Here is a 25356-nt window from a genome sequence, read left to right on the forward strand (position 1 = left end):
AACTCCTCGCGCTGCACTTGCCTCGGCTCGAATAGGGGCTGTATGATAATGTTGGCTCGGTCAGGCCTAATTCGCCGGGAGAGTCGGAACCCTGCTCTCCCCGTCTTGACTATTCGTGTACACCGCTCGAGCCTTCGTCCTTGATGTCCGGTGAGCGGGCGCGCGTGCTTGCGTGCCCGTATATACTCTCTTGATTCGCGTAATTACTGCCGGGCGTGACTATTCACTCACGCCGTGCTCTTGCGGGTTCACTCGCGAAGCGCTAGCTGTGCGTGCGCGCCTTTCCTGCTGCGTGCCTTTCCGGTTTCGCGGTGCGCGACCGCCGCACTTCTGCGCGGATAACAGCTCCCGTTGCGCAAGGTTTTCGTCAGCGAGTATAACGGTGAGTCAGGCCCGGCGATCTCGATTCTCGCGCGGAAATGACTCGCACTGTAAAAACGTTGGTATACGCGAAACTCTTTTTTTCTCCCCGTCTCCTTGAAAATCCCTGTCCTTGGAAAAAAAAAAAAGAAAGGAAAAAAAGCTTGCTTTCCTCCAAATCTTCGTTGGCGAAGTTTTTAACGACCCAATTTTGCAACCTTTCGTCGTAGCGCTCCCGCGCCGCGAAACGGATCACCTGACTCGAGGGTATACCTATTGTCAGCGCATGCTGATTGATGATGTGCGTTTCTCCTAACGAGTCCTTCTGAAATAGTGCGTTTTGGTGTCCGTCTGCGGGTCCGTTGACGTGTTTGTGTGATCAGTGTGTATATCTCACATTTCTCAACTACCACTTAGAGTATGCCAGACAGTTAGCTCGGCAAACATCTTCATGTGTTTCATTAAAATTAGCATACCTCTCTCAATTAACTCTTGTTACCCTTCCCAGGGATGCGCCCAATCTTACCTTCCGAAGCATTGTTGCGTGCTGTCTCCCCCGTCGCCCTGTCATCACGTTCGTTCTCCGATGAGCCATATGAAAGGCGGGTCGCTTGGCGCGATTTCAGTTCTTCGTTGTTCAATTAGCGTAGCTTGTGATGAGCGGTTCAAACACTGAGCATGATTTTGCTTTTGTGCAATAATAGGGCCGTATGATAAATGTATTCATAGACATAGCAGTGCTCGGAAACGACACGCCATCGTTTTTAACGTAGATTTCGAAGCGGGCCTCTGTTGTCGGTGTAGCCGCATTTCGTTCTTTGGCCGCGCAACATGAACCCAGAATTCAAAGCTTGGCCCCTCTCCTTTCCCATTGACTAAAATTGCCTTCTTTCTCGAAACACGCGGGTCAATTTCTACCTTAAACCGGGATTAAGAATGGTCGGTGCTTCCGGCTTGGTATAGTTTGAGTGACAGCGTAAAAACCGTAACGCCATATAAAAAAAAAATTGCACTCCATTGTAGGCGCCGCCCGATTCGGGGTCACTTTTGAACTTCGTATTATGCCGCCTGCCGCTGTGTGGCGAAGTTGTCTAATCAGTGAAGTTGGTTGATTCGCTGTTCGCATGGCGCTCCTCGGTGAAATGGCGCAACCCAATTTGGGGGATCGGCCATGAACAGATTCAAAGATTTCAAACTGGGTCTTGTTGGTATACTTCCTTGTCTTTGTCCTTTTCGTAATATTTTGTGCGAAATAGTAGCGGCGTAGCTATATAGTAAACCGAACCTGCAAATCATCGTTGAACGTGCTTCAGTTGGCAATAAAGAACACCGGTAAATTTGCTTATTCTCAAGGTATACTCTTTCAAGGCTTAATACGCTCTTATTTAGCGGAAGGAGGTTGGTGAGTTCCGCGGAGAATTTGAAATTTTCCTTGCTCAAATTTCGCGCATACATAGGTGGCACCGCCAGTACGTCCGTCTGACGTAATTCTGACCTCTTTAAATTCTGTTTGTTTGTTTCAAGCTATTGAAACTGTCGATTGAGTCTTCTGTTCCTTTAACGTAACCCTGGTTTACTGATAAACTCCCGCAACCCTTAGGCAGATGCTCAGAATCCATGGTCTCACGGGCAACTGATTCATCAAGCCTTAAGTTTCTCTGCCTCTCTCAGATTTCCGAGGATCCGCTTGAGAACGTTTTGGCATTCCAGAAGCGCGATATACCAATACAGCCTAACTATTTCTCTTTAGTGGTGTGCCGCGTTACCGTTGCTGCGTCACCTTTATTCTATACTTACATCCCCTGGCGGATCGCCGACCGCTGTGCATGGTCCTTCACAGCTTCTTGACTGTTCGTTCGCAACTGACAAGGCTCGCCAAACCCTTTAATAACGTGCCAGCGAAACGCGAGCACGCAGGGGCTTTGCGGAAGCGAGCGAAGCACGCTCGAATGCCGCGAGCCAGCGCAGTCTCCCGTTTTGGTGCCTCGGGGCGGAGCCGACCTCGTCGCAGGCCAGCTATGTGCCCGCGTGCGTGTGTGCATGCGTACGGAGGCGTCTCGGCCAGCCCGCGTGGTCTTGGACGAGCAGCTCGGCGCGTATATTAGTGTTCCTTGGCGAGCAGCCTCAACCAGTGCGCCAAGGAGACCCCGAGAACGGCTTGCGTTGCCGACCGCCGTGGTCGGCTCCGCGTGCCTGTGGGCGACACACGCGGGTACGCGCGCCGTGTGTGGCGTGCCCACGCTTCCTGTGTTGCGTGTGCCTGGAGCTCGCCGCTTTGTACGCAGTGACCACGGTACACGGCGAGGCACATCTGCGCGCATGCATGCGCCTTGGCCGTTGTCGGACGCGCGAGTGACGCGACTTGGTTGTGATGCGTTGTGAAGTTATGTAACTGCCCAAACATTACTCGTTGCGTGCGACGCAACGTCGAGATGCGACGCGTAATACTGCGCCTCTTTTTGGAGTAACGGGACATTAATGTTAACGCGAACTACAGCGGGGTTGTCTAGATGTGTAGCCACTAACTTGTACGCTGGCGGAATGACGGCGTTCTCCGTAGGAACCCACGCAGCACATATTGTTAGGCGAATGACGTCCAGCACCAACGAGGAGCGCTGTTCTGGACATTGTCAGATTCCGGCATACCGTCGAACTCGCCATCTTGTCAGCTCTGATTGGGCCCACAGAAGCTGCTGCGGCCTCTCTGATTGGCTCAAAAACGGCAACGTGGCGGAATTTGACAGTTTCCAGAATAGCACCTCTAAGGAGTCTTACGAACGATGTCTTTCTTCGTATATACATTATTCAGGGGCAGTGTTATACAGTCGACTCCTGGTAACGAGACCCTTGCGGGACCACCACATTTCGGTCGAATTATCCAATGGCGGCAAAGGGAGCGAGTGAAAACCTTTTTTATTGTTTGTAGTAGTGTGTCGTCATTGACAGACTCCGTCAGTGCAGTATTACAATAACTTTACGTGTAATCGCCGTTCAGTGACTCACAGACCTCAACACTGTCGTCGGCGCTGAAAAATAAAATCATCAAAAAGACAACGCCCGTGGCACACCGTAAATCGTCATTATGCATCGTTACTGCAAGACAGGTTGCTGCCTTCACCGTCGTCTTCTAGGGAAACAGCCACGCCATCTGCTAACTACTTTGTATTTTGAAGCCTTTAGTGACTTTTACGCGCATAATGGAGCTCCGGTGGGGGTCGAATTAGCCGAAACTGCATACTTTCGCGTTCGAACTAAACGAGTTTTCTTTCTATAGCAGTGTATGGTTTCTCGCCGCGACATTCTATTGCGTTCGAATTAAGCGAGAAGTCTAAATAATTGGAGTCAGCTTTTAAGGTTAATTTTGTTTCAATTCTTTACATATCTGGTCACCCGTCGCAGCTAGTTGCCGATACTCGCTATAGCGAAGACCATGGCGTCACGCCAGCCAATAACGAAGCGCCAAAAAAGAACGTAACATCAGAAGAATCCTTACGGCCCCTGTCTATACGGTCTCTGCGAATACTGGAGCTCCCTCTGTGCCCACCTCTCTCTAGCCTGTGCATTCACTTCCTCTTCTCTCTCTCGCTTATTCGTCGTTGGCGTTTATGTATACGCACGCACTCGTACAGCGCGCAGAAGGCCGCTATATATCGCGCCCTTGGCGCGCTCCCCGCTCCCGCGGGACGTCCGACCAGCTGTCAGCCTCGGTGATCTTGCGTCACCGAGGAAGCCGGTCTCCCGTCGAAACGGAAGCCAACACAAACGCCGACGACATTTAAGCTGCAATAGAAAAAAAGAACAAGACACCGCCTCGAGAGACGCACAACAGCCGCGACCAGCGCAGGGTGACAGAACGACGACCCGAACTGTGGACACTGCTGGGCGAAGGCGGCTTCCGAGTGTTGCGCGATGCGGGCTCGCTGTCCCGCGGACCGGTTCGCCCGAGAGAGAGAGAAAGAGAACGACGACGGCTTGTGTATCGCGATGCTTCTGTGCTGCGCCGGCCGTGGTGGTGGCACGCCTCCTCGCGTGGCCGCAGGCCGGACGCTCTGGGTTTCCGGTCATTGTTCTTGGACGCTCGCTCGCTTTATAAACGCTTCAGCGGCCATTTGCGCGCGAGCGCGCGTGCTCTTAAGACGGCGGCGCGCTGGTACCGCTGGCGCGGCCCTCGGAGCGGGAGGAGGTGTCTCTGTCCGACTTGACTGGAGTGGACGGCTCGTCGTAGCTGTAGTATATGTAGTTGCGCGCTGTGACTGGACGTTTGTTTATTAAAGTGAAATTAAATATGGGGCAAGTCCCAAAGTTGCGCGTGGGCTGTTGTACGCGCTGTGATAGAAGACCGTGTATTTGTTTCGGCTACCTGACGCAATAAGCTAATTAATTGATGGACGCGAAGGGTGTTACGTGTAAGTTATAAGAACTGAAGACGTCGCGCTCGTAATACTACTACTACTACTACTACTACTACTACTACTACTACTACTACTACTACTACTACTACTAAAGAGAACTAAGGGCTCTGAATTTTCAGGTTTTTCTTGTGTTAAGCTTTAACGTCTTAACGGCGGCACTCCATACTTCGGATGGCGGGCTCCGGATGAGGTTTTGACCATGTGGGCTTCTCTAACGTGCCCAATAATCCAAGTGTACTATCATTTTTAAATACCGCCCGCATTGAAATACGGATGCAGCTGCCTCGATTCGATCCCTCGCCCTCGTGCTTAGCACCTTGTCATCTTAGCCGCTGAATAACCGCGGCAGCGAATACAAGTTCTAACTAGTTGCGGACTACCAGATTGCGTCATGGCAAACGCCACTTACCACGAGCGACTTGAAGCATGCACTGCAGTAGCAAACGACATTGAACACTATACATAGCAGGTGAAATCCGCGAGGTGAAGGAAGTTTATACACCCAGGGGTTGCACGCTGCTGCAGAGTTTCGGACGCGTTTCCAGTGAAATGTGTGCAGCTACGGTTTGGCGTACGTCCGCTCCGTTCAGGCCTCTTGTTTTTGGTTCCTGCAGCACGATTTCATCGGGGCGGGTGCACATTCGGAATCAAAGGACCCGCTGCCTGTTTTCGAGTCGCGGATACAGGGTAACGCGATCCGCTTGCTGTCGCGCCACATCATTTTGCAGGCTGGATCGCGACGAAGCAACAGCTTTGGAGGAGACCCGGCAGCGGTCGCTGCCCTCTTTTCATTGCGACTTCTCGCCGCCTTGCCTTATTGTTATCATAATGTATATATATTTTTCAGTTGCGTCGCCACTTTGTCTACCATTGCGAATTGTTTTGTGACTCCCGCGTGGCTGCATTCCGATTCGCCTCGTTGAGGCCGTAATGACGCCGTTTAGCGCTTCCTGTAATTCTGCGCCGTAATCAAAATCGCGGCACTTTGTCGGGGTTCTCCTGTCCGGCAGATGGCCGGTTGTTGCGACATTTAATACGGTCAATTTGACTTACTGCGACGCATAATCCTCCCAAAACGTCGGACGCTTAGCCCTGCGCGTCACCGGTGTTGACCTGGCGTCGCCGACTGCTGTTATCGAGGTCGCGCCGTTTGTGCGCCTGGCGTCCGGCCTTGTTGGGCGCACAGTGCAATTGGCTTGAAACATTGAGGCATGATGACCCGTGGCGCGTGAAATGTCACGCAGAAAGTGTGATTGGACGGCCATGGGAAAGTTACGTCATCGTTAGCGCGGTCAACGGAAGAGTCACACTTCAGAGTGTGAATTCGTTTACCGTGAGTTCGTAATGAAATTGTAGGTTCACCGGTGAAGTTTTGCACCACCGCGCAAGTCGCTCGGTGCCCGTTCAAGCGAGGGAATATTCGTGGTCGGTGGACAAGCGCGCAAGCTAGAGGAGCTTCTTTCATATTAGCAGCACTGGACCGAGTTTTATAAATAGCACAGTGTGCGGTATGTTGCCTCGTCTTTATCTTATCTTAAATGTGAAATGTTAAAGCGTCTTTATTCACTTTCCTGCCTTTAAAGGGCTGCGGTGAATATAATCGAGTGGGGAATCAGTTTTGCGCGTATAGAGATCCGGGCAACGTGTCCAAGTTTCATCAAAGTCAGCATCTCGTTGCGCGAGCGCGTGCTACTTGTATGTGCGTCATTTAATATGATGTGCTCATGAGCGGGTCTATTCCAATCACGATTTGCCCCGCTAATCAGATATAATGCAATGACGTGAAACGATTGTTTTGTCTTATCTTTTGCGCCCTTACACCATCCCCCTGTTCAGAGTACACCGGACACGTAACCTGGTCAACCTCTCTGCCTTTCATCTCTTGTTTTCCTTCCTTCCTTCCTTCCTTTATACCTATAGATGTTCATAGCGCGCGCACGTCTTGTCTGCATATGCCTATTTGTACCGAGTGCTGACTCGAGTCTGTTGCCCTTTTCGGTTTGTGCAGGACGAGACAGATGGCTCCGGCGAACAGGGCGAAGAGGAAGAAATCCACCGGAAAACACAGCGAAGGTGAGTTATTGCTGCGGTTACTATAGCGACCGCATTCGAAGCTTAATATAGTCATTGCCAGACTTGAACCTAAGCATTTTTCGAACCTCGAGTTTTGGGAATTCGACGATAAGTTTGCCCTACCATTGGGAACACACCCTCCTTCTTAGCCGAGCTGATAAACTGCCAGTGGTCGCAGATTCGATCGCTTTCATGTCATCTATATGCGTCGCGCTGTTGTACACGATTTTCTCGATCTATTCCCGTCACGGCTATAGCGACCAACTCGCTTTCGCTAGTAATTATGCGTGTCGACGCCCGTTTGGTACACGCGCGCGTCGCTATAGAGAACAGGCGCACATATCGCAACGAGAGCGCACGGCACGGTCCATGCAAACACGCACACGTGCGCAGTTGCTGCCAAGCTTGCCGTCGTTTTCCGCGCAGCAACGCGCCTATACCGTGAGTGCAAAGGCCGCACATGCACCGCGGAAAACAAACGCCGGGAAACCTGTGCGATCTGCTGTGCGCAAGTCATCCGTGCTCGTCGTGCATTGTGTGCATGTATATACACCGTGGCCGTCTCCGGCGTCCTCGCTGGTCTTGCGCTGCGCTGTTTACACCGCGCTGCTGCGCGGCCTTGTCCTTTTCCCCGCAATCGCGCGCGCGTTTTTCTCTGCGGGCGCCAAGTGCTTTCGTCCGGCGGCGATTCGATTGTCTCCCGTGTGCCGTGCGCGCAAGCGCCCCTGTATGTGGTTTCGTCATACGGCGCCGGCGGAAGCCCGCGCTGTACGCATGCGGCTAATTAGCGCGCGCTTTCGCGTTTCGCTCGGCGCGCTGTTCTTGGCGTGCGCGGCACGTGCTTGCAATAAGCGCCAAGGCGTGTTATTAGCGGGCGGCCTGGGAATGCCCGTATCCGAACTGTTTCCTCCTGAGGCCTCTGTATACTCCTCTTGTCGTGTATACATGCATGCACTCGCCAGCCACGGAGCCAATCGAGCGAGGATCTTGTGCGGGTAAAAGGGACGAAACAGTCTGCTGATAACAACGCGCGAGAGGCCTCGCAAACTTGCTTGTTTCGATCAATGCGCACGCATGGTCGTCGATCGCGATCGGTCAGTCGGTTCGCGTGCCAAATTGATAAGACCGAAATACCATGTTTGTATATACGTGGGAAGCAGCAGGATCCGCATTCCCTGCAGACGCCAACTGAAGAATGCTTCGTATACATTGCACGGGGTATTCGCATGGTGGGCACAGCGAATGTCACGGCACTATTTTTATGATGTATAAAACCTGGGAAGTATCAAGGGTGTCAGCTTATATGGTATCAGCACTTTTAATGATATTATTTATTTTAGTTAGTTATTTATTTTCGAGCCGAACAAGGTTACGCCGTTACTATAGCTGGATAAAAGAAAATCTCGCTTCATGGTCTGCTTTGTTCTTTCTCCATGGTGGGCTATCACTAGGTCATTTACGTTTTGTTTGTTTCGTACGAGGCGAGCAGTATGTAATCTCGTTTTTCGACTTCCTCGACTATCCTATAGCTGTTGCTAACGCGCAAGCATTTTGTTCGTTTGATGCACGTCGTCGGTATAACCACTCGGGTACCGTCTGAGCGCGCACGCGAGTCTTTGAGGAAGGTGAAGCGCGGCTGCGGAACCGTCCGAACGACCTTGATCGGATCGGGTCTGCGACTTCAAGCGGTCGCTGCTGGCAGAGCTATCGACACTTGGACCGTACGGGTCGAGTGGCACCCTTGGACCGGACGGCATTTGCGGTCGCGCCCTCGTGTATAGATTATGTGCGCGATCGAAGGTGCCAAGAGCCGTGGAGCGTTTCGCCAAGCTGCCGCACGCACGCGTAATCCGAACCGTCTCAGCCCTTGGGCGTTCTTCCGCTGCCAACTTTGAGTCGTCACGTGTGCGGACGGGTTTACCTTGGAGGTTTGTCAAGCGTGTGCGTTTACGGACAGAACGCTAGATGCAGCAAGTGACGGCACGTGCGTGCACAAACAATGACAAATAAAAAGGGAACGCGGTACGTACGAGCGTCAACACCCAGTCGGGCTCGGCTAGCATTGCTAGTCCCACCTGTAAAATGACAGTGCACACTTGCGCAGGAAGAAACGATAAAATCGACCAACATCGAAAACGCTCCGGCATGCCTATACTCGCCGCGCATGTCGCTTCGAAACGATAATGCATTCTGCACCGAGCAGCTTGTTGTGGGCGGCCGAAGAGGAGCCACCGTGGTCGGAACAATATGTACGCCTTCCTGCTTCTTTGTCAGCGTTGCGCCGCAGTGTCGTTGCGAAATCGCTGGGCCGCGCTTTTTATTTCATTCACGCTGATACGGCCACTGTCATCTTCGCCTAATTTCGATAACGAGTCTCGGGCAATACGCGACGCGTGACTGTGCAACGACGAACAATGGGGGAAAAAAAAGGGGGGGGGGGCATCCATATTTCATGCCCGAGAGACCCAGTTCTCGTCGCACATATTTATTCCTGACAGTGCTGCTGGCTTCGTCGTGATTCTGAACGCGTTTCGCTTCCTCTCTTCGCTCATCCCAGCACGTTCGGCCATCCGTGGCCGGCGGCGACGTGAGCCGTGCCGCGGTTGCCGAGTTGACAGACGGATGATCCGTTCCCAGAATCCCCGCACGTCGAGCGCGTCTGGGAATGGTCGCCGCCGCCGCAATTTTGTCATTTCGCTGTTCTGCCTTCTTGTGTGTGTGTGTGTGTTTCAGTGGTTATGGTGTACTCCATACTGCTTAGCACGAGGTCACGGATTGGATTATCTGCGGTTGTGTACGATGGGGTCTGGGATACAAAAAGCCGCTCGTGTTACCGGTGCATTCGGTGCACGTTTTCGTGATCTGGATGGATCAAAATGTGGAGCTCCTCACTATTGATACATATTAAAATCGATTGTTTGGCGACATCCCGTCTCGTCGAATGGTAAATTCGTGTCACGGGAAAGAGAAGGATGTGTGCCCCCTTTCGCTCAGAAAAAGCATAAAATTAAATTTATAAATAAAAGAAAGGGGGTGGCGTTAATAAGTATTCGGCATTTCGGGTTTCCTTTCCATAATTGCAGACGGTAGAAACTGGATTTCACGGCAGTATCTGGAATCCCTGGCTATGCAGACTATATAAAAACGCTGAATCGCAATGATGACAGTCTTCCGCCTTCATAGTACGCAGTATGCCTAGGTCGGCCGGGTACTAAAACCTACTTATATAAGCTCGGCGTTTCGGGCAGTTTGTGCATTGTGAACAACAAAGCTTCTGCATTGAAGCCCAATCGTCTAATACTTATTTGCAGCCTTTGATTTTGGTTCGTAGATCATTATCGAAAAAAAAAAAAAGCCTCGGTCGCCGTGTTGAAATTATATGTGAAGGGCTCTACGAGATTAAGCGTAAACACCGCCTGTCGGGCAAGGAATCCGACGCGGCCCAACCCACGTAACGCGCGTCTTGAATTGCCCGCGAGCTGCAGCATTTCAGCAACGTTACAGCCCATGTCTCGGGGCCTCTTCAAGTGCCACGTTTAGAGCGTATGGAAAGCAACGCCTAGATGGGTGTGGCGAGAGCTCTTAAATTGGTCGGGATTGAGCGGTCAGAGGATTGCCGCACGCGCTGCTTCCGCCTTCTTATACAAACTGGCTGCTGGGTTGCCCCGTATCATTGCCTTCGAGGTTGGGTAGCGCGCGCAGCCCGATCTGGGAGGCTATATGACTGTGCCATAGAGTTTCCTACAAAACTTACTAGACGGAACTCTATAGCGCTGCTGTCGTTCAGCTACCAGAATAAATTGTTAGTACGTGGATTTGTCTACTAATCTCCGTGCTTGTGGCTTCGGACGTTCGCGTGACATTATTTATTACGCTTTATCTTTCTACATCTTTAAGCTAGTTTTCTAAGCACATGCCGGACAACGCGTCTCTGCGCACGTGCATGCATAGTCATTGCGAATTCTCGCATTTATGACGCAACATTTTGTCTTGAATGATCAGTTCGTGAATTCGTAAAACCGACTGAACCTAGGAGGACGAAGTTTAGGCAATTAAATCCATGTACTAACCATCACTCCAGTGCTGAGCTGCGCCCTGCTGGGCAGCTCTCGTAGACAGCTAGCGCCAAATTTTCCTCTAGTGCACCTTGTAAGAAGCTCACTGCCCGATAGCAGGTGTGAGAGTCCCGACTCATGCGGTAATCAAGGCACTGTTGGTGCCCGCGGCCTAGTATTTTACCTTATAGTATGCCATATAAACCGTAATGTAGGTCGAGAATTCTTTTCTTTTTTTTTTTTTTTACAGAAAAGAAAAGAAACAGCTAAAGCCGTCCCTCGTCCTATTTAGCGGTTCCTATTGAGCAGATTGTGAGTCGTCGTCTGGCCAAGTCAAGGTCAGGGTGGACCTACATTCCGGACCGGCCTATAATATACCGGTTTATACGGTAGCTTGTCGTCGAACATGGGACGTCACCATGCGGGCAATCTCGACCAGCCGACAGCACGCTGCCTCGGCTTCGACGCCCTCGTGTGCGTATTGGCTTCCCTCCAAGGGCGAAGAAAAACAGGAAAAAAAAAAAAAAAATGTTGCGCTGCGCATGGCTGCGCCTCGTTCTAAGTGGATGATTATTACACGACGGTATGTGTTCGTGCTTCGTCAGAATGAACTTGAGAAGCATGTCATTTGTCACGTTGCGACAGATGAAGGCTGTTCGTAGCTGTATATACGAGACGGTGGCATCGTTTTCCGCCCGCGCCACGTAAGAATATGCCGCGCCTGTATTCGCCCACGGTGTATTCGTTATAGGCACAAAGCGGGGTCGTTCTCCTGCTGTTTCCCTGTTATATACAACGCTGGTAACACCGCGCCTCTTTTGCTCTGCTGTAAAGTTAGTGCACGCGAACGTACTGGATGCTGTCACCAACAGTCGTGCATATTACGCAAAACAGGCGATATTTCTTACCAGCGATCGTGCCGAGCGGCCGATATACCGGCGATAACGGTGGAGCGACGGTGTCCGAGCCAGTGACGAATGGCGAAAATACCGGGAATTGAGTGCGATCGTTGCTAAATACGGTCACGGAGCTGCCCCCTTGTGTATACAGATGTACACCCGGCGACAAAATAAGCCGGGACATGAAGTCTGAGAAAAAGCTGAATATATCCGCAGCCTCACAATGTAGCCTGGTATTTGCATTTTGGGCTTCGACTAGAATATGCTAACAATATTGTCGTATACAGTTTTACTTGCTACTGCTACAGGCTACGAAGATATTCAGCTTTTTCTCAGACTTCATGTCCCGGCTTATTTTGTCGCCGGGTGTACAGTGAACTACGGCTTAGGTGATAGCGAACGGTGCTGCGCGCGATTGCTTTCTCTTGCGCGGCGTAGAAAAATACGACGCGTGGGCGAGACATCCGCGAGCCCGGAGGGAACAAACACACTCTGCGAACCCTCGCTTCTCACCTTGGCTACACAAGTGCGCATATGCATTCTTGGCGGCGCGCATGACTTATAGCGTACTATACTGCTTGCGCCGCTCCACTTTTCCCCTCCGCGCGGCGATTAACAAACGGCTTGTCTGGTCGGCCGTCCCGCTTCGTCTCCAGCGAAGCGTTTCGTCCGACGACGCGGAAGTGGCCCACTTGTCAGAGAAGAACCAGCTGCATCAATCATGCGGCGCGCGCGACTCTCTCACTCTCCAAATTTCTGAACGCTCTCTCTCTTTTGCCTGTCTGCCTTGTCGGCTGCGCAGCGAGCGTGTATATATATATATATATATATATATATATATATATATATATATATATATATAGGCAGCTGTGGAGGTGGTGGCTCCGTTGGTAACAGCGCGCACGCGACTCCTCGGTTGCGGATGCGCAGCAGAGTGTGCGGATCTGCCGCCCGCGCGAAATTAATGGCCGCACGAGCGCGCGCGGCCCCTCGTTCCTCTTTGTCTCAGTGTGTGTTGCCGTCGGCCGCTCTCCGGCGGCGCATCAGCTGTGTGGCGGCGGCACCCTTGCTTCCGCAGCGGGACCCCGCTTGTCTTTCCAAGAGGGCGCGAGGAGGTGCGAGTTTTTTATTGTGGGGCTTCCTCCTGGCACCCGTCCAAGCTTGGCCGCTGTCCCGGCGGAACCGCTTCTCCCCAGCCAGACCCTCGTCCTCTTGAGACGACGAGGAGGGGTGGCGAGGGTTAGGTGCGTTCGAATAGCGGCGTCCCGCTGCGACGAGCGGCGGAGCGTGCATATAACGGTCGTCGTCGTCGCCGCTCTCGAGACGCGACGGCCGGCCGACCTTGCCCGAGGCAGCCGGGCGCGCTCTCGCTCGCTTTGCCGCCGTTCCCCGGCGTTTTGTGCCCCTCGAGGGGGCGAGTGTTTTGTATTGTTGCCGGCCTGCTGCTGGGTGTCACGTGAAGATGTCTTTCTCTGGCACAAAACGGCGGTGGGGACCTTGGACGGAGGCGCCCGAGATTTTCTTCTCCCCCCCTCTCTTTTCTTTCGAGGCGTACTTCTTATACGAGAGGCTCGATCGTTTGTGATATAAACTACTTTTCTGTTTTGCATTTTCTGACGAGACGTGATGTCTCGCGGTTATCAAAGAGACCGTGAGCGTTTCTTACCGGAGTTATCTTTTTAAAAATGTTTGTTTTCTTTTCTCTCTAGGTCCGCCTCGGATTTCGATTGATATTGCGCAGACGTCAGTGCCTTCCTCTTACGGGCTGGCTATTGTAGCGACCTTTGCGTATGCAAATTCATGAGCGTCCAGCTCGAGGTCAGCGTGGTTATGGGTACGCAAATGCTGGAACGCAAATGAGGCCGACAACCCTGTCGCTTAATTACCGTGCGCCAGTAGCTGAGGGTCAAAGTACATTTCTAATAATTGCAGTAACTATACTAACTTATACGTTTTCACGAACGCGCTTTCTTGCAGCGCTCTTGTGTAATTTTCCGCCTCCCCTTTTTTTCTCACCGCCGTGATAATCGTTCTGCAAGCGTGGCTGAGCCACATTGCATGTGCATACGCACAAAGCATTTGTGAACGGAAACGCAAGCGCGTGGGCTGCGTCGGCTGAGTATGGCGCCGCCAGCATGCGACTGTAGGAGTTAAAGGCTTAACAGCTACTAGGTGTCCGCACGCGGCGCCCGGAAGAACTGTGACCACCAGGCCACGGCTACAGTCGAGTGCAGAAATTTAAGCTTAAAGCGACAGCGGCACGATAAGCTGCCGCTGCGGATCGCAGGCTGCAGGCGCTCGCGTTGTTCCATTTAACAAAGGCTCTGCGTGCGCAGTCGATTTCAATAGAAATAGAGGACAGGAATGATCAAATTTCTAGTATTGACTAGCTCGGTAAGTACATATATATTTTTTCATTGATCTGCCGATGCGCAAATCCATTGCCCTACGTGGCACGCCAGTTTAGCCACATGTTCGGCGCACTCAGAAATATCTACAAGACTGCATTGCTGCTTTGGAGTTGACGGCATATATATCTCGTGCGTTCCAGCTTAAGGCTAGAAAGTTTCCATATTATCATGCTGGCGATCAAGGGTGATGGTGGCCTGCGAGATCCGGATATAGAGTCATTTGCATACTTGCTGCGACAGAGCCGAATACGGGTCCCATTGCAGCAAACAAGCTTTAAACGAGCTTTCTCTGCTTATTGTGTACGAAACTCGGCTTCCTTTTCTTCTTTAAAGCGGAGAGAACACACGCAAACTAGATACATTGTTTTTATTTCTAGTTTTTTTTTCTAAAAAAAGTTTGTAACATTCATTGCTTCGTATATGTACGGACGTGCCTTTGGCATATATAACAATCGATTAACACGACTCAGCTAACATAGTTGAGTCGCGGCAGTTAAGTCAGCTCTACAAGCTGTCATATTCCTGCGAGCAAAAGCTTAATGCATTTTAGCGCCATTCTCCGGGGCCTATACTGTCGCTGCACTCTGTTTGGTCTCTCCTGACATATAAGTAGGATGTCGATGCGCCGTCATTAACTGTCCTTTGCAGGGTATGGTGCGCTATGCAGTAAACGTTTCTTTTCTTTTTTCTTTTTTTTTTTCTGGACAATGGCTCCACGGCTTCAGAACTGCTGTACCTCTCGTAATCGGGATTTCAAAACCATTTTACCTCGATTTGCTGGCTAGACCAGCAATATTTCACCATCTTTATTCCGCAATTGTGCATTAGCACAAATTGACGACCGGCCTTTGTCTACAGACATGATACCGGAACACACACCTCGCCGTTCATTGGCGCGCCGGACTATAAAGGCGCTATTGCATGTTTAAGCATCTATACCACTTGCCTGTTTGCGATCGCCTTTGACCACGTAAAATGTCATTGTGCGCAGCATGCAAGCTTATCACCCCACTTTCTCTCTCTCTCTCACCTGCCTATTGTTTTGTTCCCCGTTCCTCGTGTATAGGGCAGTGAAACGGAGGCCACAATCCTGTTATGCTCCCCAGCTTCCTCCTTGCATATTCTCTATCATCATCATCATGCCATTTCCCCTCCCACAGCGCAGAGGGCGACTGCTCGGCGTTTCCTTTTAATTTGTCTACTAGTTTGTACCCGAACGTGACGGCCTCGATGACGTCAGTGCACCATATTATATCACCAGGACATCGTTTTGTTCTTTGTCGCCCACCGTTTTCTATACCACATTATCACTGTTGTCGATTTCTCGCACCTGTCGTGCTGGCACGTTTCTTGTTTACGCAGCTTATCGGCGGGCTATATATAGTACGCCAAGATGGCGGTCGCGATGGCGTCAATGCAAATCACTATATCAATTCTCCCTGTCATTCGCGCTCTGGCCGCCGTGAGGCATTTCTTTTCGTTTCTTTCTTTCTATTGTTGGACCACCATGAGCGCTTACAATGAAACGAGTTCAACTTCGTTGTCTGCTCTGAAATCTAACGCCTACACGTGGCACGATGGAAGGTCGCGTTTGCAGACGCATGCTTCGTTTGTTCCCAAATATCTCTTGCCGCATGGAACGGAAGCACGCGGATTGCTCGCCGACACAGCCCACCGGCAGCATATAACACGTTTAGTCCTATATACAGGCCACATATCTATGTAACAGATCCGTCACGAATGCACGAAGCGACTGCGCTGCCTCGCGAAGCATATATCGGCCCTTTTTTATATAGCCCAACGCATCCAGCTGGTGAGCGGAGATATTCGCGAGAACATGCGAGCGGATTTACGACAAAGTAATCTTTAGCTTTTCTGAATAGAAACCCGATAACGACGAGGGCGAGAGCACAGGAGCCGCAACAAGCGCAGTAACGGCAACAATGATAGGGATCTTAAGGCTTCTTTCACGGACGCTGCCTGACTGCACTCGTATGCGCTTAACGACCGCGGCCCACATGGCAGCGGCGATGCCGCTTTCTTCGGGTATATACACGCACGCACACACCGTATTGCGCAGACGTCTGTATACACAAAGGTGCCCGGGCTTATGGCCCGCGGAGGGAATGCCGCCCGCCGAGATCGTCTTTCGGAGACTCTTTCTCTGCGAAGCCGACGGGAGGGCGGACAAACAGCGGGCCGATAAGGGCCTGGAAAGCGAGGACCATCCGTCCGAGTCGATCTGCCACCGGCGGCATGCAGCGTGTCTTTTCCGTTGCGTATCAGATGTATACGTATACGACCGTGCGATAGAACATTGTGCTGCGAGGCTGCTGGAGGGGAGCGGGGCCGATCCTTCGGTCGCCGTTTCGCTCGTGCGGGACCGAAAGCAGTGCGGTTTGTTTCCGCGGGCGAAGGCCGATCGACACGCGTATATATATTGCGCCGGCAGATCCCGTGTGTTCGGGTGGATTCTGCATGAGGTGCAGAACGCACAGCTTCGCAGGTTTCGTGCTTGTAAGCGCGCGGACGTAATTAGAGCTCGGACTTCAGACGAACGGTGCAATCTTGTTAACAGCGTTCGCTGTTCGGATGATTTTCGGCAGGAGCTTGCACGAATGCGCGCTTTTGTGCGGTCTGCGACATGCAGTTAAAAAAAAAAGAGAGAGAGAGAGAGAAGGAAAAAGAAATTGAGCGTGTTTTTGGCGCTTGGCCAGGTGCACTCTGGGTTTTTTTTTTTTTTTTTCTGCTCATCCAAGGCTCGTATGTGTACGCTTGCACTTACAACCACAAACAGAGCGCATGTATTAGATTGATAATTACAGCACTTCCTATTGAGGGAAGTCATCCTATAGAGAGGTCTTAAATACACACCGACGCAGAACACTGATTCCCCAAAAGTGTAAACGTATGTTTGTCAAAGCCTTGGAAAGCACCTATAGTCGGTGGCAACCTTAGGCATGCGGTGGCAAATACACCGATGTCCAATTAACCTAGAGAATTCGTACGGACGCGACAGCCAATTATACGGTAGCTCATTTCCATGCGCCGCCACGGCAGAGGTGAACTTGTTCCAATATCGGCGTCTCGTGTGAACTATATGTTTTGGAGCGCGGGGACAGAGAAGACAGGGGCAGTGCGGTTTTGTAGCTGGCGCTGTGCAGAATTCCGAAGTTATCCCTAGCGAAGTCGCTTGCGAAGCACCGGCTGAACCAGAGGATCGAGACTTCATCGTCCTTGTGTGCGATATCTAGCCACGCGTTGCCCGACCAACATCCGCTATGAGCCGCAGGCCCGCCTTCCAGGAACGGTGACAGCTTCCGGCTCTTTTCGCCGCGTCCCTATACAAATCTGTTAGGAGAAGTCGCAACTGGCGGTGACCCACATACGGCCGTCTCAAGGCATATAGTGGCATCTTGACTGGGCCGACGACTCGCGCGGCTGACTTGGCCGAAAGCATTCGAAGCCATTTCATCCAAACGAGCTGCATTGACGTTAATTCGGGACGGAGGGACTGTATAGCAGCTGCGTCTTCTTGAGGTCCGTCGATTGGGTCGAGGACTTCGCCTGATGCCTTCGCGAGGACGCGCCGCCGAGGCGCCTGTCGTCGTAGTTTCGCAGTGTTTTCTTCTTGGCCGATGTTGCAGATGTGTAGGGACCAAGTGCGTCACTGAAGGGAACTAAGATGTCCCGCGGCATGAAATCGCGGCGTTAGAGCAACAGTCGCAGGGCCATGTGCATCCTTTTCTTTCTTTAAAATGAACTTTCTGTATATTATGTCGCTGCTATCTGCTCGTGTAATGGTCAATGCCGGCAACAAGAAGCTGGCAACATTTAAATTGATCGATCGATCAATCAATCGATCGATCAATCGACCAGGTAATCAATCCAGTCAGTCCATTATTTACTGACTTGTTGGTGCCGTTCTTAGTTGTGTCTATTTCCATCCCACTTTCTCGCGCAGTTGCCAATAATAAGTTAGTTATGAGCCAGTTGACGTTCACAACGTAGATGTACAAGTTTGTCGGGTTAATCTGTGATGTCACTATTTCTTCTAATCAAGAAACGCGCCTACACGACATCTCGGATCCTTAGACGAGAAAGCCGACGTAACTAATTGCTCGAGATGCCCCATGCCGAAAATGCTCATATTTCTGCTTTTGATTTGTTGGAGACTGCCACGGTGTGTGAAGGCGTGTTCCTTGTATCGCTGTTCATGTAACCATTTACTGCCTCATCTACTTTTTGCTCCAATTTCTATTCTCCATCCCGTCGCGTTCCTTGCGAGCGGTAAAGTTCAGCGCGCGCACATGATGAGAATCTGTCGCCTACGGACTGTCATACAATAAAGGATGCGCTCGTGTGAACTTGTACCGCTCCCGCGTGCGCAACCTATGGTCCGAGGCATCCGCACATGTGCGAAAATGACTGAGCAGTCATGCGACGTATTGCAGTTTGTGGTGGGGGAGGGGCATAACAGAGGTGGGGAGGTATGTCACAAGTCTCTGTTCTGTCATCAATGGTGATCTGGAAATCTTGACGCCCGCTTAATCTGATTTACTTACGTACGTGACATTGCGCATTTGGCGAGCGCGTGTTCATTATATACGTTACGTACACTGGGTAAGACTGGATTCTGACTCTATATGCACCGTGCCACGAAGTTTCGAAGGGAGCCGTGCTGATAGGCTGACTTAAATTAAGGTTTAATTCATTTACTCGCAACAGCAGGGATGCATCTATAGGGCCGGATGATGCGTGCCATCGGTCACTGGACGCACGCCGGACGTTCGTTCACGAACTGTCCATGATATCGTATCGCGCCAGCGGAACTTCCCACAAGAAAGTTTGTTATAACGAACCCGTGCGCTTTTGTTTTGTGCCACATGATTTGGTCAGCTATAGCTTAACTGAAAGCATACGCGAAATTTTTATTTTCTAAGCTTCTCGGCACACTCTGCAACCGCAGCGTGTGACCACTGCGGTGAAGAGGAAACCATCAGCCACGTTTTGTGCCAGTGTCCGCAGTATTGTACTCAGAGACGCTCACTTACTGCCGTGCTCAACAGTTTCGACAACCGACCTCTGTCGCAAGAGACAATCCGCCAGCGTGCATCGGCATAATCGTATGATTTGCGGTTCGACGGTGATCTATAAACCACGCGCCGTGCAAACTCTGTGATGTTTTACAATATGCGCAGTTAAGTTGTTGACTAAACCTTTGTTGGGAGGCGCATTCATTGTCCTAGCTCCTCGCCGGCTAAGCCCCGGGATCACGCCCGACTTCGTGCTTATATTACAACCACCGCTTATATTACGCTGTGCGCTGTTCCTTTATTCGCGAGGGGACCCGTTTCTCGTTTCGTTCTCGATCGCGAGTCGACCAGTTCTGAAAGCTTCGAGCAGCGACAGCCAGTGGACCGACGTTTCCGCTCCACTGAACGCGGTAAGAAGTCTTTGCTCGTTTATCTGGAGCTGTCACAACCACGTTCTGACTATGAGGCACGCCGTATAGGAATCCGGAATAATTTTGACCACTTGGGGTTTCTCTACCGTGCACCCAGTGCAACGTACATGAGCACTTTTGCATTTCGCCCCCATCGAAATACCGCGGCCTGGAATTGAACCCGCAACTCCATGTATAGCAGCGCAACGCCATATCCGCTAAGCCACAACGGCGGGTTATAACTTATAGCATTGCTAGCCACCAGCATTATGTCACGATTCAGCGCGAGCTTTCGGGCCTCGCGCTGTCATCTCTGCGTTGGGAAGATGTGGTTATTTACCGGTGGCGGGAAAGAAGAGCGCCCGAAGCACGGCTTCTATATACGCCTCGCCATCGCTCAATCGTCGGGGCCACTTCCGACGCGGAAGTGGCCTGCCTGGGGTTGGCGGCACGGCCCGATGCAGTGCGCCCGGCTAATTTGCCTCGCCCCGCGACGCTCTTCCTGCGTTCGCGGCCACGGCTATCTCTGTGGCGCGGGCAGATTCGCACGGTCCGATTGCGTGCGCGCGCGCGCGCTGGCTCCGTAACCGCGCTGCCCGGAGTGTGTGTGTGCGCCGCGTATAATGATAACGAGCGCAGAGTGCGCTGGCGCTGCTCCTCGGGCTACCTTGCGTATACAGTATAGTGGCCCGCTGAGCCTGGCATCGGCCGGCAGCCGAGGCACACTCGATCGCGGGAGCAACGCAGCGACCGGCGTTCTTCTGGGACTGGTTTGTTCGTATTATCCGGTGTATACGTGTATTCTGGAAGGAAGAGGGCGTATACTTGGTTTTGGGGCCAGTCTGGGAAGAAGCCTCGCGGTGGCATTAATATCGCGGGCTTATTTGTTTAACGCCGCCTCCGTTGCATGCGTGGCTCCTTTAGGCTCAACACGCGCAGCGGAGCTTCCGACGTGTTTCCATGCGGCTGCTTGGGATTCCCTTTCCTCGAATAAATTACGGACTCGGCACTTCACCGGAACTCGAAGTCGGTGTTTGGTTCGTGCTATTATTACCTTCGTAATAGCGTGAGAGCGCGCGTGCATTGCAGGAACTGTATTTTGTTTCGGTGCTTAACCAGGTTTAGGTGTCATTTTTTTCTTTCTTTCGCTCCTTGCGACTGTACTAACTCGAATGAGGTAAAAGTAATGTTGGGGGGTCCGTTCAGTATTGCAAGTAACTTTTTTTCTCGAAATATTCTTATTGATTCGACGTTTCTGGTTTCCTGGCCTGCGCGTCGTGTGGATCGTCCGACTTATCATGGCGAACCTGGCGCATCGTACCGCAATGTGACCGTCGAATCCGGAGACGATTACGAAACAAAACAACTCGGATCGGGGTCACTTCGATTCAGTTAAGATTGCGTGCATAACAGCGTAAGCGACGGAGAGGCGAGTGCTCTGTTCCTTTCGCGCGAGCGCGTCCATTTATCTCGCCAGGTTTAACGACGAATAGGAAGGTAATTTCTTAGCGCCGCCCGATCAGCATCCCTCGCGCCCTTGCTGGGCAGACATCTGGGTCATCTGCGAGGGCGCTGCTTCTCTGCTAAGACAATCGGTTCGCCATTCCGGTTCATCCCTTAACGAGCGGCCGTCGCCATCCCGCGCCCCTGATGTGCACCCGATTGCGTTATCCGCGTCAGCGTGAACTAATGGCCGCGGTAGGAGTGGACGCGGAAGGTGTTTTTTCCCTGGTGGCTTCCTTGTTTCCTGTGTACATATGTGTATTTTTCTCTTACTGCGATTGTTCTTTTAAATCGTTTCTTGCTGCCTCGGATTCTCTTGCCTTATCTTCGCTTACGCAAGCTGGTTTGCATTGTACAGCAGAGTATATATTATAACGTGTAGCCGCATGGATGTACCGTATTCCGCTACTCTTAAGCCTGCGTGGATTTCCGAGGGTTCGTTTTCCCACGTGTTTGAACGCACGTTGAAAAAAAAAAAAAATCCCGAGAAATTTTACCTTGGGGAACTTGATTATTAATTTTACGCAACACTCGCCACGGTGGCTCAGTGGCTGGGCTATAGCGCGTTGCTAGGTCGGATGTTCGATTCCCGCTCGCGGCGGCAGCATTTAGACGGGGGTGGAATCCTAAAACGCCTGTCTACTGTCCTTTGAGTGCACGTCAAACAGCCTCGGGCAATCAAAACAATTCTGGAGCCCACCACAACGACGCACTTTGTAACTTCAAATTAAAGTTAAGCACCGTAATCTATAATTATAAGCACGACGGTTCGCAATCCGATTCTCTTACGATGCGAAATTTACCGCTCAACAAAATTTCATTTAACGCACGTAATCACTTTTCTCCCTCGTCATCTGCATATGTACTTTTGTATATTTTGATTGTATTTCTGACGTTTCGTGCATTCGTCACGAGGCGTGCCGTGCGTGCGCGAATGTCTTTACTCGGAGCACTTGTGCGTGCACCGCTCCCCGTGTTGGGGGGAGGGGGGGAGGGTACGAATGGTAGCTATAGTGCTCGTGGTGGCGGGGTGTGTCACTTAACCTGGAATCCCAGTTTTTGTCCCCGTCTTTAGCGATCGCTTTCAACCGTGCCTTCCTGGTGCTCTGCGGTCTTGTCTCCGCTCCATAGGCCGCTTGCTCGCTTTCTCTGGGCGCCCTTTTTCTTCCTCTCTCGCCGTTTCCTTTTCCTCGTGGCGCCCACACCGCCGTGCTGCGCGGCCACAATCGGCACACCACACGCTCTCCGCCACAGGTGGCGTCCGTCGCCGTATTGCAGTGTGGCGGTCGCGCTGTCTACATGTACCCCACCCCCGCATTGGAGGAGCCGTTTGTGATACAAAGGCGCGGTGCGACTCTGGAACCGGAACCCGCGTTGGGCTCGCTCGGCTTGGCTTCTCATGCGGCTACAGACTGGCCACGCTGTCTCCGAATGTCCGCGCGGAAACTGAGAGAAACCGCGGCGGTTCCGCGTGGCGCGGTCTTTCTTTTCCTCGGCGCGCTCCAACGAGCTCGCGTCGTCCACTTCTGTGGTGGCCACGTCGTCGCGCGACGCTGCGGCGAAGCAGGCTAGGGAAGACCCCGTCCCCACTTTTTTTTTTTAGCCCCCGCGGTTTCATTGTTTCCTCGATGGAACCGTGGTCTGTGCGTGTCGCAGTGCGTGGCGCCACGGGAACGCAGTGAAGCAAACATTGTCGCCCCTGCATGCAAGCGACAGTGTTTGCTTTGAGCGCGGCCGTCGGCGCGTGCTCTCTCGTGCGCGACTGTGCGCGGAGCCGTCGACCCGCGGTTCGGACAGAGAAGCGCGCGCGCCGTCGCGTTCCGCGGCGATGTCCCCTTTGGCGAAACCGCTGGCCCGTGTTCTGGTCTTTTGTTCTTCGATGCCGTTCCTTCTCTTTTTTCTTTCTTCTTTCCTTCCTCCTTGCGGCTTGCGTGCTTCGGCTTGTCCCTTGCCCGGGAAACCGTTGTTGTATAGCTCCGCCGTGCAGTTCGGCGAATTGTGCCGAGCGAGTAGGAAACATTTTTTTTTTTTTTTCTGGAGGCTAGAAAGTGGATCGAAGCACAGAGTCACAAAAGATGTAGCTTGGAGGAAGCACTTATATGCTTCCGGCATTTTCATGAGCAGCAGAGCGCATGCGACAGCATTAAGTATATACGCGCGGCGTCAGTTTCTGGTGGCGGACGATCTCGTCAGGACTTGCGCCCGTTATGAAAGAAGTGCCCCCAGCACGGGATCATTCGAAAAACGCCTGGAACTTGGAGGCAAGACTGATATATCTTTCTCACGTTGCATTTTCTTTGAGCGATCATTTTTGTAACCCTAAAGCTCGCATTACCACAGTGATGTTGTCGCGCCCAAATTCATTATAGTCATTCGAAGCGTCTAACGCGCTTTCTAGGGCTAAAGTATCACGCGACGTCGTCACAGGTACAAACCTTACATCTTCCAATCCTTATAGTGAACCGAGTTGTTTTAGATAGTTTGCTTTAGATAACCTTCTTTGCCGCCAATGCGGAAACAACCAGTTGCTGGGAAGCTGGCTTAAGAAAGGGAGAAATAACGATGCGTACTTTACGCGATCCTTTGGTCCGCACTTTTCGCTATAACGCCTGCTGACTGAAAGAACGCCGTTCGTTTCGCGGTGTGTACGAGCGGAATTAACGTCCTGTGGACGTGAGGCATTTGTAATTTCGTCAGCGCGTACCCCCTCTCGATATTTCATTGCTGAAGAGCCTCGTCGGCCGCAAGCATTGTGATAAAACATTCGCCTTTGAGAAAGCGCAGGCACGCAGCTATATGCAGCGCGAGGAATGTCATGAGCGCCGTGTAATTGTCGGGAGGCACTATCGCTTATTGCGGGGGAGCCGTCGAGGCGGGCGCGCAATAAATGCGCTGGCGCGTATGCAAGGCGAAAAAACTGCGTAGTGTATGTGGCGGTGTGCGCGGAATTGGGTCGTGCATCAATGTTTCTGTTATGGAAGTTGGGTTTGTACGGCGGGGAATGTGAAGAGCGTGCCACGAATGAACGCCAACTTTTGGTACTATACGATATGTACGTTTCCCTGTTTTCTTCCTTTGTTCGTTGCTTTGCGTTTCGCGTACAGCCTGGTTGATAAGGGAACGACGTTAAATTGCGTCGGTGGACATCTTTCTTGACACAAGCCGTCGGCGGAGTCGGGCTCGAATCGCTTGTGGCTCGCGTTGCTTGGGCGAACTGCTGCTAGGTGATCACATGTTATGCATGTTATTGCTGCTGCAATACCTTTTTTGCCCGCGTCCCCATCCTCCAGTAGTACCACGGGTAGCAAACCACATGCCACCTCGTTAACCTCCCTGCCTTTCCTTTTCTTTTTTTTCTTTCTTTCTTTCTTTCTTTCTTTCTTTCTTTCTTTCTTTCTTTCTTTCTTTCTTTCTTTCTTTCTTTCTTTCTTTCTTTCTTTCTTTCTTTCTCCCTCTTAAGCACGTTAGTCCCATAACCTTGTGCGTCTGCGTGAATAGCGTCACATAGCGGTTCGCTGCCAGTGATATAGCCTGCCTCCGGGATCTGAGGGCACGGCCGAGCATGCGCACACGAGAAGTTTGGCAACGGTGCCGGAGCGAACCCGAGATAGAAGGGAGGAGAGACCCTCAGCCAGGACAAGGAGAATCGGGATTGCGCGAAGAGGCAGGTGCATGTAATATACGCAGTTCCTCAGTTAAACAAGTATGTCTATACATTGACATTGCCCGCCGAAATTCACTGTCCTCTGCGCAGGATTCTTGTTAGTGATCGCTAATTGAGAGTCGTCCTTGTCGAGTGATGCCTGTTGGTCTTCGTTAAAGCGCGAGCAACTGCAGCCCATTGTTCAGCCGCTGCGCGGCGGTTCGGGGCCGCATGGGACGTGCGCGACCTCCGCGAGCAGCGCGCGTGCGCACTTGAGCGCATCGGCCCGCTTCGTTTGCGTGGCGTTAATGAGTGGCCCGGGCCTCCCTGGGCGACGTTGACGGATGGGTGTGGGATGGGCGGCTGGGCAGCCCCCGCCAGTGTGTTCGCGCGCGGCCATCGCGTGATGATTTCACCATGCTCACGAATGCGCGCGCATGGTTTCTCCCAACAACAAGGCGCCACAGCTGTGGTGCTCGCCTATATACGCCGTGGCCTTGCCTTCTGCCATGGAATTAGGCGTATTGCGGATTTCATGAGCAGTTTTTTGATAG

At 51.9% G+C, this 25356-nt stretch overlaps 1 protein-coding gene across 4 annotated transcripts in view; it reads left to right on the forward strand.

The window, feature by feature from the left end:
• The window catches only part of LOC119445669 (uncharacterized), a 286202-nt gene that overhangs the window by 124517 nt on the left and 136329 nt on the right, over positions 1 to 25356 (forward strand). For all 4 annotated transcript variants that reach the window (XM_049663499.1, XM_037709951.2, XM_049663497.1 and 1 more), the window contains exon 2: positions 6781 to 6845. In XM_049663499.1, the coding sequence (XP_049519456.1) occupies positions 6781 to 6845 (65 nt within the window). The remainder of the gene's footprint in view (positions 1 to 6780; positions 6846 to 25356) is intronic.

Source organism: Dermacentor silvarum, chromosome 3 (genome assembly GCF_013339745.2).
Source record: "Dermacentor silvarum isolate Dsil-2018 chromosome 3, BIME_Dsil_1.4, whole genome shotgun sequence".
NCBI classification, from domain to species: Eukaryota; Metazoa; Arthropoda; class Arachnida; order Ixodida; family Ixodidae; genus Dermacentor; species Dermacentor silvarum.